The 17,680-nt window shown below is 37.7% G+C and overlaps 1 protein-coding gene across 3 annotated transcripts in view; it reads right to left on the bottom strand.

Moving 5' to 3' along the window:
* Nucleotides 1-17,680, bottom strand: part of Glra2 (glycine receptor alpha 2) — a 203,813-nt gene that overhangs the window by 146,635 nt on the left and 39,498 nt on the right. For 2 of the 3 annotated variants that reach the window (XM_028883530.2, XM_028883529.1), the window contains 2 exons: nt 16,855-16,922; nt 8,456-8,679 (listed from right to left, as the gene is read on the bottom strand). In XM_028883530.2, the coding sequence (XP_028739363.1) occupies nt 8,456-8,679; nt 16,855-16,922 (292 nt within the window). Of the gene's footprint in view, nt 1-8,455; nt 8,680-16,695; nt 16,764-16,854; nt 16,923-17,680 lie in introns of all 3 variants that reach the window. The other variant, XM_028883531.2, reaches the window with a different exon arrangement.

Here is a 17,680-nt window from a genome sequence, read left to right as displayed (position 1 = left end):
CAGGGGCACAACCCTGTGCCTCCTACACCACCACCCACTGCAGTTCCAGTTTCAGGCCAGTAGGCGAGTCTCCTACAGATAGGTTGGACTACCACCATCCCCTATCAGATCCTGTCACCCTCAAGCACCACCTCCCCCAAAACCCACCCTTCCTTGGAGACTGCAACTGCTACCTGAGACTGCCAACACCCATTGGAATAAGAGCTGCTCCCTGAGTCACAGAGTCCATCAGCACAGATTGGACTAAGATCCCTAATTAGACCAAGAGTTTCAGTTGAACCAAGAGAGCCTCCCTCAGGTACAGACACCACTTGTGTCGAGTAGAAGAGATAGGTAGATGCTAGTGAAAAATTAAAGTCAACAACATACAGACGAATATGGCTCTATTAGAACCTAGTGTTTCTACATCAGCAAGACCTGAACATACCAACGCAGAAGAAATAGGAGAAATTGACCTTAAAAAATGACTTTAAGAAGATGATAGAGGCCTTTAAAGAGGAAATGAAAAATTCCCTTAAAGAAATTGAGGAAAAGACAAACAAAAAATGGAAGAAATCAATAAATCCCTTAAAGAAAGCCAATAAAAAGCAATTAAACAGGTGAAGGAAATAGTCCAAGATTTGAAAATAGAGGCAATAAAGAAGACACAGAGGGAAGGCTGGAAATGAAAAATCTGAGTAAACAAACAGAAACTATAGATGCAAGCATAACCAACAGAATGCAAGGTATGGAAGAGAGAATCTCTGGCATTGAAGATACAATAGAGGAAATAGATTCATCAAAGAAAACACTAAAGCCAAAAATGTTATAACACAAAATGTCCAGGAAATTTGGGACACCATGAAAAGACCAAACCTAAGAATAACAGGAATAGAAGAAGAAGAATACCAACTGAAAGGCTTTCTCAACATAAGAAGAAAATACCTATGAAGATACAAGAAGCTTACAGAACACCAAATAGACTGGATCCACAAAAAGACCCGTTAGCACATAATAATCAATCCACTAAACATACAGAATAAAGAAAAAATATTAAGAGCTGCAAATGAAAAAGGCCAAGTAACATATAAAGGCAGACCCATCAGAATAACACCTGACTTATCAATGGAGACTCTGAAAGCCAGAAGGTCCTGGACAGACGTTATGCAGACACCAAGAGACCATGGATGCCAAACCAGACTATTATGTCCAGCAAAACTCTCAATCACCATAGATGGAATAAACAAAATATTCCATGATAAAACCAGATTTAAGCCGGGCGGTGGTGGCGCACGCCTTTAATCCCAGCACTCGGGAGGCAGAGCCAGGCGAATCTCTGTGAGTTCGAGGCCAGCCTGGGCTACCAAGTGAGCTCCAGGAAAGGCTCAAAGCTACGCAGAGAAACCCTGTCTCGAAAAACAAAAACAAAAACAAACAAACAAAAAACAGATTTAAACAATACCTATCCACAAATCTAACCCTACAAAAAGCACTAGAAGGAAAAATCCAACTTAAGGAAGTTAGATACACCCATGAAAACACAGGCAATAGATAATCCCACACCAAAAAGTACCAAAGAAGAGAAACACACAACACTACTATAATTAAATTGGTTGAAACTCTGTGGGTTTGGTCCCCAGTTTGGGCACCAAAAATGTAAGTGAATTTGTTGCAACAACTCTGGGGAAAAGTGTCCTGACTACATGAGGAGTCAGGCAACCCCCTTAGGTGCTTAGGACAGCCCTGATGGCTGAAGCTGCAAAGAGACAGTTCAGCACTGGAGGGCAAGATATCCTGGACACCTCGAACTACTCAGAACAACAGCTCTACCCTGAAGGTGTCCCGGACACCTGGAGCTATTTAGCACAGCTGGACGGCTGGAACTGCAAAGAAACAGCCCAAACCTGGAAGGGAAATTTTTATGACTTCTTGGGAAAGTCAGGCCTGGAACTGATGGGGGATGGTCTCTCTGCGGGATATAGCAATCCTGCTCCTCTCTGGGAGAGCCACTACAGCTGAGCTTTGTACAGCACCCTCTTATGGGGCTTCCTAGCAGAACTCTGCTTCTCTTGCTTAAGATGTTGCTTCTTTTGCTTCACTCTGCAAAAGGGGAAAGCGCTGCAGAAATGTAGCAATCTCCTCCAGCTCTGGAGTAAAGTTACCTTTTCAGCTCTCTTGTTTTGTCCACCAAGGGACGTCTCAGCAAGGATCTTTTGTTCAGCTCCTCCTTTCTCTGCTCTTTCAGCTCTCTCTTATTTTTCCACTGAGGGACATCTCAGGAAGGATCTTCTCTATGCCAGTGAATGAAGATCTTGACACCCAAAACTCTTTTGAGAAAGAGATTGATATGGGAAGGAGGAGTCCAGGAGAGTAGCTCCCTCTACCAGGGTGGAGAGAACAGCCATTTTCCTAACTCACCAGGTAGGGTAGTTTACACATGAAGTCTTGGGAGTAGAGTCTACCAGGAGTTGACTTGGTTCCCAGGGTTCTACTGTGCTGCTCTGTGGTTGGTTGGTTTCACAAATCAGTTGGCCAGGGGCAGAGATGGCTCTGATTTGAGCCAAAATGTGTTTCTTTCTGCCCTGATCTGAGCCATCTTTCCCTACTTCTGGATCCAGGGTCTGGGTAGGTTTCTTTAGCCAGCCCCCTTTCCTTACAACTACCACCAAAAAACATAACAGGAATTAATAATCATTGGTCATTAATATCCCTTAATATCAAAGGTCTCAATTTGCCTCTAAAAAGACAGGCTAACAGAATGGATATGAAAACAGGATCCATCCTTCTGCTGCATACAAGAAACACACCTCAACTTCAAAGACAGACACTACCTCAGAGTAAAAGGCTGGAAAAAGACTTTCCAATCAAATGGACTTAAGAAGCAAGCTGGTAGCTGTGTGGTGGTGGCACACACCTTTAATCCCAACACTCAGGAGGCAGAGCCAGGCAGATCTCTGTGAGTTCGAGGCCAGCCTGCTCTCCAAAGGGAGTTCCAGGAAAGACACAAAGCTACACAGAGAAACCCTGTCTCAAAAAACAAACAAACAAAAAACAAACAAACAAAAAAACACGCTGGTGTAGCAATCTTGATATATAATAAAATAGACTTCAAACTAAAATCAATTTAAAGATATCAGGAAGCACACTGCATATTTATCACAGGAAAATCCATCAAGATGAAGTCTCAATTCTGAACATTCATGCCCCAAATACAAGGGCACCCACATTTGTAAAGGAAACATTACTAAAGCTTAAATCGCACATCAAACCCCACACACTGCTAGTGGGAGATTTCAACACCCCACTCTCACCACTAGCTAGATCTGCCAGACTGAAACTAAACAGAGAAATTAGGGACCTAACAGATGTTATGATTCAAATGGACTTAATAGTTATTTATAGAATATTCCACCCTAACACAAAAGAATATACCTTCTTCTCAGCACCCCACTGGACTTTCTATAAAATTGACCACATGCTCAGTTACAAAGCAAATCTCAATAGATACAAAATTTGGAATAACCTCCCATATTTTATCGGACCACCATGGCTTACAGTTAGATTTCAACACCAACAAAAACTATAGAAAACCTACAATCTCATGGAAACTGTGTAATGCCCAAATGAATCACCAATGGGTCAAGGAAGAAATAAAGAAAGAAAGATTTCCTAGAATTCAATGAAAATGAAGATACCACATACCCAAACTTATGGGACACTATGAAAGCAGTGCTAAAAGGAAAATTCATAGCACTAAATGCCCACATAAAGAAGATGGAGAACTCTCACACCAGTGACTTAACAGCACACCTGAAAACTCTAGAACTAAAAGAATCACACCCAGGAGGAATAGATGACAGAAAATAATCAAATTGAGGGCTGAAATCAATGAAATAGAAACGAAGAGGACAATGCAAAGAATCAATGAAACAAAGAGTTGGTTCTTTGAAAAAATCAACAAGAGAGACAAGCCCTTATCCAAATTAATAAAAAGACACACACACAGAGAGAGAGAGAGAGAGAGAGAGAGAGAGAGAGAGAGAATCCAAATTAACAAAATCAGAAATGAAAAGGGAGACATAAGAACAGACAATGAGGAAATCATGAGAATCATCAGGTCATAATTAAAAAAAAAAACTGTACTCCACAAAATTGGAAAGTCTGAAAGAAATGGACAATTTTCTGGATAGGTACCACATACCAAAGTTAAATCAAGACCAGACAAACTATTTAAATAGGCCAATAACCCCTAATGAAATAGAAGCAGTCATTACAAATCTTCCAACCAAAAAAGACCTAGGACCAGATGGTTTCAGAACAGAATTCTACCAGATTTTCAAAGAAGAGCTAATTCCAATACTCTTCAAATTGTTCCACCCAATAGAAACAGAACGAACATTACCAAACTCTTTTTATGAGGCTATAGTTATCCTGATACCCAAACCACAAAAAGATGCAGCAAATAAAGAGAATTACAGAACAATCACCCTCATGAACATTGATGCAAAATACTCAATAAAATATTGGTAAACCGAATCCAAGAACACATCAAAAAATTATCCATCATGACCAAGTCGGTTTCATCCCAGGGATGCAAGATGGTTCAACATATGAAAATCTGTCAATGTAATACACCATATAAACAAACTGAACTGAAAGAAAAAAAAAACACACGCTCATCTCATTAGATGCTGAATAAAAGCCTTTGACAAAATTCAACACCCCTTCATGATAAAGGTCTTGGAGAGAACATTTATACAAGAATCATACCTAAACATAATAAAGGCAATTTACAGCAAACCAACAACCAACATCAAATTAAATGGAGAGAAACTCAAAGTGATTCCACTAAAATCAGGAACAAGACAAGGCTGTCACTTTCCTTATATTTATTCAATATAGTACTTGAAGTTCTAGCTACAGCAATAAGACAACAAAAGGAGATCAAGGGGATAGAAATTGGAAAGGAAGAAGTCAAACTTTTCACTATTTGCAGATGATATGACACTATACATAAGTGACCCCCAAAATTCTACCAGGGAACTCCTACAGCTGATAAACTCCTTCAGTAAGGTGGCAGGATACAAGATTAACTAAAAAAATCAGCAGCCCTACTTTATACAAATGATAAAAGGGCTGAGAAAGAAATCAGGGAAACATCACCCTTTACAATAGCCACAAATAATATAAAATACCTTGAGGTAACACTAACTGAAGGACTGGTATGACAAGAACTTTAAATCTCCAAAGAAAGAAATTGAAGAAGATATCAGAAAATGGAAAGATCTCCCATGCTCATGGATAGGTAGGATTAACATAGTAAAAATGGCAATCTTATCAAAAGAATTCTGCAGATGCAATGCAATTCCTATCAAAATTCCAATACAATTCTTCACAGACTTGGAAAGAACAATACTCAACTTCATATGGAAAAACAAAAGACCTAGGATGGCAAAAAGAATCCTGTACAATAAAGCAACCTCTGGAGGCATCACCATCCCTGACTTCAAGCTCTACTGTAGAGCTACAGTAATAAAAACAGCTTGGTATTGGCATAAAAACTGACATGTGGACCAATGGAATCGAATTGAAGACTCTGAAATTAATCCACACACTTATGATCACCTGATTTTTCACAAAGAAGCCAAAAGTTTACAATGGAAAAAAGAAAACATCTTCAACAATGATGCTGGCATAACTGGATGTCAACATGTAGAAGATTGCAAATAGATCCATATCTCAAGTCCAAGTAGATCAAAGACCTCAACATAAATCCAGTTACACTGAACTTGATAGAAGAAAAAGTATGAAGTAGTCTTGAATGCATTGGCACAGGAGACCACTTCCTAAATATAACACCAGTAGCACAGACACTAAGAGCAACAATTAATAAATGGGACCTCTTGAAACCGAGAAGCTTTTGTAGGGCAAATGAAATAGTCAATAAGACAAAACAACAGCCTTCAGAATAGGAAAAGAACTTCACCAACCCCACATCTGACAGAGGGATGATCTGCAAAATATATAAAGAACTCAAGACACTAGACATCAAAATACCTAACAATCCAATTAGAAAATGGGCTATAGAGCTAAACAGAGAATTCTCAATGGAAGAACCTCAGGTGGCCAAGAGACATTTAAGGAATTGCCCAACATCCTTAGTCATCAGTGAAATGCAAATCAAAACAACTATGAGATACCATCTTACACCTATCAGAATGACTAAGATAAAAAACACTGAGGACAGCTTATATTGTAGAGGTTGTGGAGCAAGTGGAACACTCCTCTGTTGGTGTGAGTGCAAACTTGTACAGTCACTTTGGAAATCAGTATGTTGGTTTTTCAGAAAATTTGGGATCTTCCTCAAGACCCAGATATACCACTCTTGGGCATATACCCAAGGAATGTTCAACCGCACCACAAGGACACGTGCTCAGCTATGTTCACAGCAGCATTATTCATAATAGCCAGAGCCTGGAAACAACCTAGATGCCCCTCAACTGAAGAATGGACTAAAAAAATTTGGTACATATTCACAATGGAGTACTACTCAGCAGAGAAATACAATGACATCATGAAATTTATAGGCAAATGAATGGAACTAGAAAATATAATCCTGAGTGAGGTAATACAGACTCAGGAGAACAAACATGATATGTACTCACTCATAAGTAGATACTAGATGTAAAGCAAAGGATAACCAGACTGCAACCCATAACTCCAGGGAGGCTAGCTAGCAGGGAGGACTCTAGAAAGGATGCATGGATTGCCCAGTGAAGAAAAATAGATGAGATCTTCATGAGCAAGCTGGGCATGGGGGAAGGGTAATAGAGTGCAAGGGATGGCAGATGAGAATATAGGGGGAATGGGAGGTTTGAGCTGGAACAGGGACAGAATCGGAAAGCAAAGAAGGAGATAACATAACTGAAGACATCATGGCATTGGTAGAAACAGGGTGCTAGGGAAGTTCCCAGGAATCCACAAGGATGACCCCACCTTAGATTACTGGCAATAGTTGAGAGGGTGCCTGAACTGGCCTACTCCGGTGATCAGATGGCTGAATACCCTAACTGTCATCCTAGAGCCCTCATCTAATGACTGATGGAAGCAGATGCAGAGATCCACAGTCGGGTGCCAGGCCGAGCTCCAGGAGTCCAATTGATGAGATAGATGAGGAAGTCTATGAGCAAGGGACATTGAGATCATGATGGGAAAATGTACAGAGATGGCCAGCCAAACTAGTGGAAATGCTTGAACTGTGGACCAATAGCTGAGGATTCCCCGTGGTACTGGACTAGGCCCCCTGGATAGGTGAGAAAGTTGTTTAGCTTGAACTGTTTAGGGGGCCCCCAGGCAGTGGGATCAGGACCTGACCCTGATACATGAGCCTGCTTTTTGGAGCCTAGTGCCTATGTTGGGACACGTTGCGCAGCCTTGGTGCAGGGCAGAGGGGCTTGGACCTGCCTCACCTGAGTGTGCCAGTATCTCCTGACTCCCCATCGGAGACCTTGCCTTGGAGGAGGTGGGAATGGGTGAGGTTGGGGTGGAAGGCTGGGGGTGGGAGGAGGGAGGTGAGGGAAATCTGTGGTTGGTATGTAAAATGAATAGAAAATCTCTTAGTATTAAGAAACACACACACACATACACACACACACACAGTACCTACAAAAAAGATATTAAAAAAAAGAACAATAGGAAAATTTTCTGAGTCTGGAAAGATAAAGATCCTGGAGAACATATTTGAATGAAATATTTGGAAATGAGGGCCTAGATATGTAGTTCAGTTGGTAGAGTATTTGTTTAGCATGGTTGAGGCCTTGGCTTCATTCTCCAGTCCCCCACACACCGTGATTTGTAGCTCATGCCTATACCCTCAGCACCCAGGGATTAGAAGTGGGAGGCTCAGAAGTTCAGGGTCATTTTCTACTACATATTGAGTTGTAGGCCAACCTGGTCAGGGATCCTGTTTCAGAACAGAAGGAATCTCAGAAAAATTCTATACCAAATTAATGCCCAATAAACATTAAGAGATCAAGGCCTCAAGGTCTTAGGTTTATTGAGAAGCACAAATGAGGTTAGGATAAAGTCTCTACATGTTCAGCCCAGATTCAACTGTTGATGACCAAGTTGATCCATTAAATATTTTGTGTATGATTAATGAAAGAACTATTGAAACTGGAGTTCACATATTATGGTTCAAGGTAATTAGACTCAATAGTCTGTAATTTCTTTATTTAAATATATATGCTTAGATATTTATACAATACCATCAACTGTCCATAAACCTACTAGACACATTTTGTTGTGAAGAATCACACTTATATGACCATGAAAACTTCTGAAATGTTCCACCTACTTTAAATTTCAAATAATAAACAGGAGCCCACAAAGTCATACATTCATACACATCCTGTCCTGAAGAATCAGGCATCCCCAGGCCCAAAGAACTGAAGAGATATAACCAGCAAAGGCTTACCTGATACTGTAGAGCACTTTGCCATTTTTGGAAATCCGTAGCAACTTGTTGTCAGTGGTGACATCATGGAAATTGGCACCTTTCTCATTGGCAAAGAACAAATCCGGTTTCCAAATGGAATCCAACATAGATGGATCCAAATCCAGGGAATCATCTGGGTACTCACTGTATGCCAGCCGTGAATCATTCCACTGTTGTCTCAGAAAAATATTCACTCGATAGTCCTATAGAAATGCCATATACAAGAGCTACTTATTGTCCAGCCTGGCTAAAGAAACCTATTTAATTTCCCTCTCACCTTCTTTCTGATTTTATAGTGTTTTTGTCTCATCAAACAAGTCTCTGTACACATTGGTCAAAATAAAGCACTCAGTTCTACTAGGATTTGAAGTGGAGGGGAATAAGAAAGAAGATTCAACCAAATCAGAACACCAAATACACAGGTTGGCTTTTTTTATTTTTTATGCTTCATTTGTTAATTCTAGGTTGAAATAATATTAATTCGAGATGATCTTTGTGTAGAAAAAGGCAATGATGAGTACAGAAATCAGACTGTCATGGCAGATTATTAAATAAACCTGATTCATTTTCTAAATCAGATATGACATGATTTCTAATCTCTTTTTCCTTACATGCTCTGTAGAAAACCCACTCTGCAATTTGGGAAGGAAAATCTTATAAAACCATGTTATGATTGACCAATATTTTTAAAATCTTAACATTAAGTGCTTCATGTTGACAAAATGATTCCTTCACAACTACTTACTTTCAAAATTTTTGAGTATTCTATTGAATTCTCTCAGTGTGTTACATCTGCAGTAGAAAGCTTGATGCTTCATTCAAATAGAAAATTTTCAAGGTTTTTTATTTCAATATGAATATGAATACTATCTGACAAAAATTTTCTCCCTAGAGGGAGCCTCAGGTACAACCCCACCAATCTCATGTGATCTGGGCATTTCCTTCTGTGCTAATGAATCAGCTTGTGTCTGTGACTACTCTCCTGAGCGCTTGTGTTCAAAGACTTTTCGGCTCACTGAAGCGTTGGTTAATTTCATGACCTAGACTCTGACTGAGGCATCAGCAGTAGTCCCTAGTCCTTCAGGACTGGTTTCAGAGCTTCAGATCTTCTTGCCACTTGTGGCTGTGAAAGGTGGTAGACATCTCCATTTGTTCTTTTTCCCCCTCACCTTTCCTTTAAGCCCCATTGGCTTCATCTCCACATCCTTGGCATCTAGAAGTGCTTTGGACCATTGTTTTTCTTAGTGATTAGGTTGTCTTGGTTTCCTTGAAACTTTCTAGTTGAGGTCCCTAAAGTCTCAGAATACCCTTATTCCTAAGCAAACAGATGTGATTGTTTACTGACAGGTACCATGGAAACTACTAAGAGATATCATATTTTGATTAATGCCCTCATGGTCAAAAGAAAAAAATTAGAGATAAGAATATACTAACCTATTAAAATTTCTATGGCATTTTTTAAAATGCAGACTAGTTGTGACCAATCTCATAGAACATTTTGTATGTCATAGTTCTTGGGAAAGGTGCCTAGAGTAGGCTGGAAAAGGCTAATAATCAAATAGTTCCTAACTATTGTAAATCAGTGATCGAACCTCAGATCTTCTGGGAAGCCTGCATTCTTAAAACAAATTACCTGAGGTTTTCTATTGTATGATATAAACATTTCTAACTTGAAAAAGCTTAGCAGGTGACATTTATTTAGAATTTTTTATAGCAAATTCTCAAATCAGAGTGGATGTAGTTTGTGGGCTTAGCTCAACATCTACCCCAACTGGCTGTCCTCGTGAGTGATGAAGAGAATGGCAGGATCTCAACATTCTCAGAGTTGTTCAAAGATACCAGAAGACTATGGTCAGAAAGAGATTATTAGCAGTTCCATATCTCTTGGGGAATGGGTGTTACTGAACCATTAGAGATTTGTGTAAATAGTGAATAAGAAAATCTGATTTGTGAAAATTAAGAAGGGACAATTAAAAACCTAACAACCCAGTGCTCATATATGGGTTGGTGTATATGAGATGCCTTCAAGATTTCCCGGGTAAGAGAAATGAGGCCTTTCTAGCTTATGGTGTCCATTTCCTTCTATGTTCCTAGAGCAAGAATCTACTCTTAAGAGAATTCTTGTGGGTGAAAGTTGTGTGGTTTGATCTGTTTGTGGGTCCTCTGACAATAGGACCAGGACTTATCCTGGGTACACAAACTGGCTTTTTAGAGCCCATTCATTCCTTATCGTACAATGCCTTACTCAGCCTTGATCCAGGGGAGAGAGGCTAGGTCTGGCCCCAACTTGGTATGCCAGCCTGTGTTGACTACCCAAGGGAGGCCTTACCCTCTATGATGAAGGGATGGGGGTAGGTGGGGGGAGCAGAAGAAGAGGAGGGAGGGGGAACAGGGGTTGGTATGCAAAAGGAAAGAAAAAAAATTAAATAAAAATTATAAGAATAATTAATTAACTTTTAAAAGAGAATTCTTGGGGATGGGGGGAATCTCTATGCTTGTTTCAATTGGAAATAGGGAAGAAGAGGCTCTCCTCCTCAAGCCAAATCTAGAGATACTCTATGTCCAGGAAGTGGGAGCAGCTGGACATAACAAAAGTGAAACGGTTAAATATCAGAGTATTCGGAGAATAGCAGCCTGTTCACCAGGAAGTATTTTGGGGTGCAAAAGGCCATGAGAAGCCAGCTAGAAATGGGTCAACAACAAAATCACCAATGTAATTCCCTTGGGATCCTCCTGTGTCCCTGAGAATGATTTAAACTTGCCTGTTGACCTACCCTAGAGAATATTAAATTAGTGACAAGCCATTTTAAAGTGATGACCTTGAAGAAAAATGTCTTGACATAGATTTTCATAGCAAATTCTCATGGGTGTTCTCCAGTGTTTCCTGGTTTTCTATTTTGAATTTTATAGCAAGAAAATTGTGAAATAAACTTCCTTGTAATGTTAGAATTTTTAAAATAGCAGTGAGACAATTATATCTCACTTCAACCAACCATTAAATGTCTAAAGATCATTTAAAATAGATTATTTTCACTACTTATAAACAATGATAAGTAGAACAGAAATATATTTGTATCCAGCAATTATATATCAGAGTTTTGGTTTACAAGTATCTATGTCTTTGAGTGTACAGTCATTACTATTTATCCATGATTTTGTTTGTGATGAGATATACCATTTTAAAATAAATAATAGCCCTTACAAGTATTTCAGAACAGACAGGGACCCCACAAACACAATATAGAGAAAGTAGATAGCCAAAGAAAATACTTTGCAACCATGCCTGTGCAATTCTTTCAGTACACTATAATTTTCAATGTATGATAAACATTTAGACTGTTTAATTTATCAATGCATCATGTCTGTTTCTTAACTTTTCTTTTTTTTTTGGTTTTTCGAGACAGGGTTTCTCTGCGTAGCTTTGCGCCTTTCCTGGAACTCACTTGGTAGCCCAGGCTGGCCTCGAACTCACAGAGACACCTGGCTCTGCCTCCCGAGTGCTGGGATTAAAGGCGTGTGCCACCACTGCCCGGCTCATGTCTGTTTCTTTAAAAATAAATATATTATCTGGTAATAACTCAAATAATAAGAGAGTAGTTATGTGGTTCTGTAGTCTTTCTTTGACTTTTCTGCTGCTTTCAGGTTCAATCAAATATTAAAGGGAAAGTAAATACTGAGAAATATGGTTAAATCTGACTATATTCTCTTTTATATTGCCTGCACTCTCTGAGGACAGATTCTACTTCAAATAAACGACATATTTCTTTGTACTAAAATTTGTTTCTATATTATTGACTCTCTGAGCATTGGATAAGGTAATAGAAACACTTATTTTATATATGTGCATATATTTCATTTTAAAAACAAAATCCATGTCTAAATTGCATAATCTTTATTATCTTAACATTGGTAATATAAGTACATACATTCCATAATAGTCTTTTATGTCAAATTTAGAATTTTTCAAGTTTCTTTTTCTGATACCTTCTAAAGCTATGCCTACTCCATAAACATTGCTTCCTTAAGCTGAATTATTTTGCACTATTATACGTAGCTCTGCATTTGTACATAAAGATGATCACTTTATCTCAAAACTACTCATATCAAACTTTATCATTACCTCCTACTGCTTGGTTTGTGTGCACTTTTCAATCTAATTATAAATATATTAAAGACATATTTATATAACCATAATGCTTTTGTCACACTTTGGTTTTTAAACTTGTCAACACCCCAAAAACACTTTCCATAATCTCAAAACTGTATTAGGAGAACTTGCATTTTAAATTATAGTGGTAGGCAATTGTTTTATGATGAATGTAGGCTTTTTAATTTCAGTATTAATTTAGGGAGCAAGTTCATCTTCTGTATCAGCTTAACAGAATATAACGTTTATGGATATGTATTGATTATTCTTTAAGATGTCAGAAATAATTGACATAATAAAATGCTATCTGTTGTCAGTTAGCATCTTCTTATGATGTGCTCATTCAACTACTGAATGAAAGGAAACTTTTAGGCTCTTTCTGTTGTTATAATTCAAGTAACCATGTCAGCTTCTGTCTACCTTCTTCTCAGAAAGTTCCTCAGGAATGCACTTTCAGATCAGTGAAAAAGTAACTCCAATGTACATTTAGCTATCCCTCACACCTAGTAACGGTACCAAGATTTAGAAACTACTGCTGAGGCATGGGTAGCATATCAGCACCTCCAAGGCCCAAATCACATAGAATCCACTCCCATCTCTCCAAGGAGCCATTTGAAGCTGGGGAGAAAGCTTCTCATCTCCATTTCCTGATGCTCCAGTCTTTGGGAGAATGTCATAGGGCAGGTATGAAATACCCTTGGCTGTTAGTTATGTTGCCAATGTTTTCTATTTCTGCCTTAACATTAATAAAGAAAGAGTGATAAATATACTCTTGTCCTGTGAATTCAATTGCTATCAGCAACTAAAGAAAAGGGGAAAGAGAGAAGGAAAGGATAAACTGACATTTTAAAAACAGAGTATAATATGTCTCAGTATATATCTTTAAAACCATACAGAATTATATCTGCTGAATAATCCTAATACAAGGGTCAAGTACCAACAAGTTCATGTGCCTCTTAATGAAAAAATACACAAATTATTGAATTTAATAACATATCATCATGATGATCCATAAAACTGTTGCTTGAAGAAACAACAATATGTTGTCCCATGAGCACATATCTCCAACACTTATATCAAAGAAGGGAACATTTATATTGGACCTGTAAGTAAGTCAATAGTTTGTTAACAGGCAGCATTAACAATAAATTAGTGTGATTTCAGTAACCATGGGGGGACTAGTTGTATAGTATCAAAAGAAATTTGAGTTCTTGAAACAGATGATCATCACCCCCTCTTCAGAAACAAATAACCAAAACTAAATCTTTCAATAATTCTACTCCAGTCACTGTAAGAGAATGAGGTGTAAAGCAAGAGACTCTAATAAACATGATCAAAAACTCAGTTTAGAAGCATTCTTGGAAAAAAACATAGTTCCAGAAATTGCGGAGAAATCAAAACTATTATCCCCAGAAAACAACACTAATTGCTGGCCTCTATTACTTTATTGATATGCATAGAAGTTAAATTTTCTGATTTCAACTATAATTAGTTGATGTTCCATTTAATGTTAAACCAAATTTTGTGAGTCAATTTTTGAGGAAGTATCAGATTGTAGAATCCTAGAATTTTGATATAGGAAGGTTGATCTGTGACAACATGCAAGTATGTTCTAGGCTAAATATTTATAACCTCACAAATCTTGCTTTTAAAGTTCTCACTCCCAATATGATAGTATTGGGAGACAATACATTTAAGATGTTATTCTATTATTAGGGCAGAGAAAGAAGTCTTTCTAGAATGAGAAGATGCAAGAAATCAGCAATCTATAACCTTACTAGATCCGTCATCAATACCTGAGTGTGATGGCACCTTACTCTTGGGCTTCCAGCCTCCAAGACCAGAGAAAAAAATTCTTCGGTTTGTAAACCATCCAGTTTGTGCTACTTTGTAGCCTGACCCAATTAAGACAGGTTGCACCAGGTAGACACCCAGGCAAAGCTTCAGTCATCTTGGAAGCCAGAACTTTATTTTTTACAGTATTATGAACATTGAAATATTATCAATATAAATATTATTTTGACCCAGTCTGTTTTTGCAAGTAAGGTTTGATTGGAGTGTACTCACATCCATTTGGTCACTATTAGTATTAGTATCTGCCCTCCACCAAAGGGCAAAGTGGAGTAGGAGTGAGAGAGACCATCTGCCTCCAAGGTCTTAGGTATTTGCTGTCTGTCCCTTTACAGGAAGCATTTGCTAATTCCTACCCTAGCTGTCATGAGAATTTCTTCTTGCACATAAACATGATAAACTTTTTGTAAAATGTTCTTTCTTTCAGTTTCCCACCAAAGCCATGAGAAAACAATATATATTTATTTTCAAAACCAAAAAAAGCTTATCATGACATCAAAAACTATCGAGTGAAATAAAAGAAGCACACTATGCAACACTCTTCTTACATGCAATTTGATCTATCTTACACGGCAGATAGACAGGCTGCTGACATTACCTTTGAGCAACAGTTTCCTTTTTTCATAGGAAACATGACAAAGGACACTTACTAAGTGGCCAGGAAGCACCTAAGCAGCCAAATTACTAAACAGCTCTGGAAGTCTTAAAGATTTGAGGAAAATTGGGTATCCATAACTTCCATTTTCATCCCCTTAAATGTTTAGCTTCTTGTATTAACGAACGCTGAAAAGGTGCATATTTACATTTTTGATTGAGAGTAAAATGCAGTGGGGAGATTTAATCAAGGCAACTTAGGAGTCTAATTAATGCAATCAGCATTAGGTCGTGCAAATACGGTCATTGAATGCCATCGTGTAAAGCTGGTGACAGTGGGCTGTTGGAAACTGGAAACGTTGTCCCTCTTTTAAAGGTAAAAGCAATAGAAGAAGAGACAGAAACTGAGTGTCAAATCCAGACTTGGGTTATTCTTTTCATGCTTAGTGTTTCTTATGAGTCACTTATAGCCCTATCAAAACTATCTTATTTAGGTACAATTCTTAATGTACTACATGTCCTGCTAAAATATTATTTCTGGAGAATGCTGTTTCAGAGTAATGTTTAAATAGGTACTAGATACACATTATATTTGAATTTTTGCCAATAAAACTGACTAGTAAAAGTAAATTATTTCTTCCTAGTATCAAAAACACCACAAAGTACAGTAATTCATTAAACATGATATTAGAAGCCTAAAAGAGAAAGTCCACAACATTTTTTCACTTCTCAATGGCATCATGTGCTCATTTTTCACCTCTTGAGCTTTGTAAGATTCAGCTACTATAATACTTGGTCAGATTCAGCTACTATTTCATTTTGGTCTCATCCAATGAAATGGACATATTCTTTAATAGCCATGTAAATTAAAAGCAAGCAACTAAGAACTTTAAATAAACCATGTGGACACCAAGGAAATATCTTACTCCATATGTAATTGAGAGCTATGTGGGGTTTAGTTAATGATCTAATGGTATGGGTCACTGGCAACAAGCCATAGTAGCACATAGTATAGTACTTGAATCTATTTCTAATATGTAAAAGATGTTAGCACCACATGTCTTCAATGAGTACTTTCAGTATGTTTATGTTTTTCAAAGGTGTTCATATTTTTGCAATTGTTGTGATCTTACTATTACTTTCTATTGTCAACAAAATCATGTGTGCATATGTGAACATGGGAATGTATATGCATTCTCTTATGAATTACCTTTTGTGATAGCTTGATGACGTCCCAGCTTTTGTGATAAGCAAAAAAAAAAAAAAAAAAAAAAAAAAAAAAAAAAAGCATGTGCCAAACTTTGAAATTCATACTCATGAAACTTTGGAAATGTGCATATTTTAATACTCCTAAATACACGCCATATTTATTGCTATACATTCTGCCAAACCTAACAAAAATCATATGTTTACAAAATTGCTCTGGGGTAATGGGTAAAAGAACGTTGAGTTTTAAGTTGTAACTCCTTGACAAATGACTCTGAAATGAAGTTGTATAAATATCTGTTTTTAGATGATGGTGGTGTTAGAAATTGGCACTCAGTAAATGTCACATAAATATGCATCAGTACTGTGATCCCATATCCCATTCCTTCACACGATGGCTTCAATGCTCAGTCCCACTCACCATTGTAGTTTCTGCTATTGACCCAAAGCTGTTGATAAATATGTTGCAGGTAACATTTACAGGAGGCCCTGTAAGTTGAACAATAGAAAATTTGACAGGTTGTGTTCATAGCATAATTGAGTCACGTTTCTCTCTTGCCAGTGGCACTGTAGCACTTACCATGGTGGTTTCTGTGACTGATCCAAAACTGTTGATAAAAATATTGCAAGTAACGTTTACTGGAGGACCTGCAGAATGCAATAAAAATATTGCAATAGACATTGAAGCAATATTACAGCTCCATCAACATCTGTGGTTAGAGATGTAAATAAAATGAAAATGATGATGTGACTACAAAGAAAAAAATTACCCAGAAGTACATGATAACTTCCCACTAATATTTTGAATAATGACAATTAAGCGATGGTAACTTACCTCTAAAGAGTTTTGAATTTGGAAAATATAAGGTAAACTTATTTAACTGAATATATCAGCATATGCAACAATAGCCATTTGATTGACTGCTTTTCTTTGATATTTAGTTCATCAATGTTTTAAACATTACCAAAGGTAATGAAATAACCTGGATCATGGAATCAACACAGGGCTGAATTTAGGGGTCCAGGTGGCTTTGTTTGGATCATCTTTCTTTAAATCAGTGTGTTACTTTAATTCTTATAACGCCTCTGAATTTACCCCTTTTCTTCTATATAGACTCTGACTTTTAATGAAAAAAAAACAGCGTACAAAAATAAAAAAACAAACTAAATGAACTTGCATTAAGACATAAACACGGGCAGAAATATCACTTAATATCTGTACTGTTCCCAGAGTAGATTTGGTATTAAGCAATGATTGTCACATTGTCTACTCTTTTCTCCAGAGATGTGGAGCTAGACTGCAACTAGCCTTTTCTTCTTGCCTTTTGTCAACAAGTATGCCACTGTCTGATGATTCCCTGCCTTATGTTTTTCTGGGTAATATGTTTATTGCCTCTGTGGGCATT

This window comes from Peromyscus leucopus, chromosome X, assembly GCF_004664715.2.
Source record: "Peromyscus leucopus breed LL Stock chromosome X, UCI_PerLeu_2.1, whole genome shotgun sequence".
Lineage (NCBI taxonomy): Eukaryota > Metazoa > Chordata > Mammalia > Rodentia > Cricetidae > Peromyscus > Peromyscus leucopus.
The sequence above is the reverse complement of the archived record's forward strand: the minus strand, read 5'-3'. Positions and strand labels throughout refer to the sequence as shown.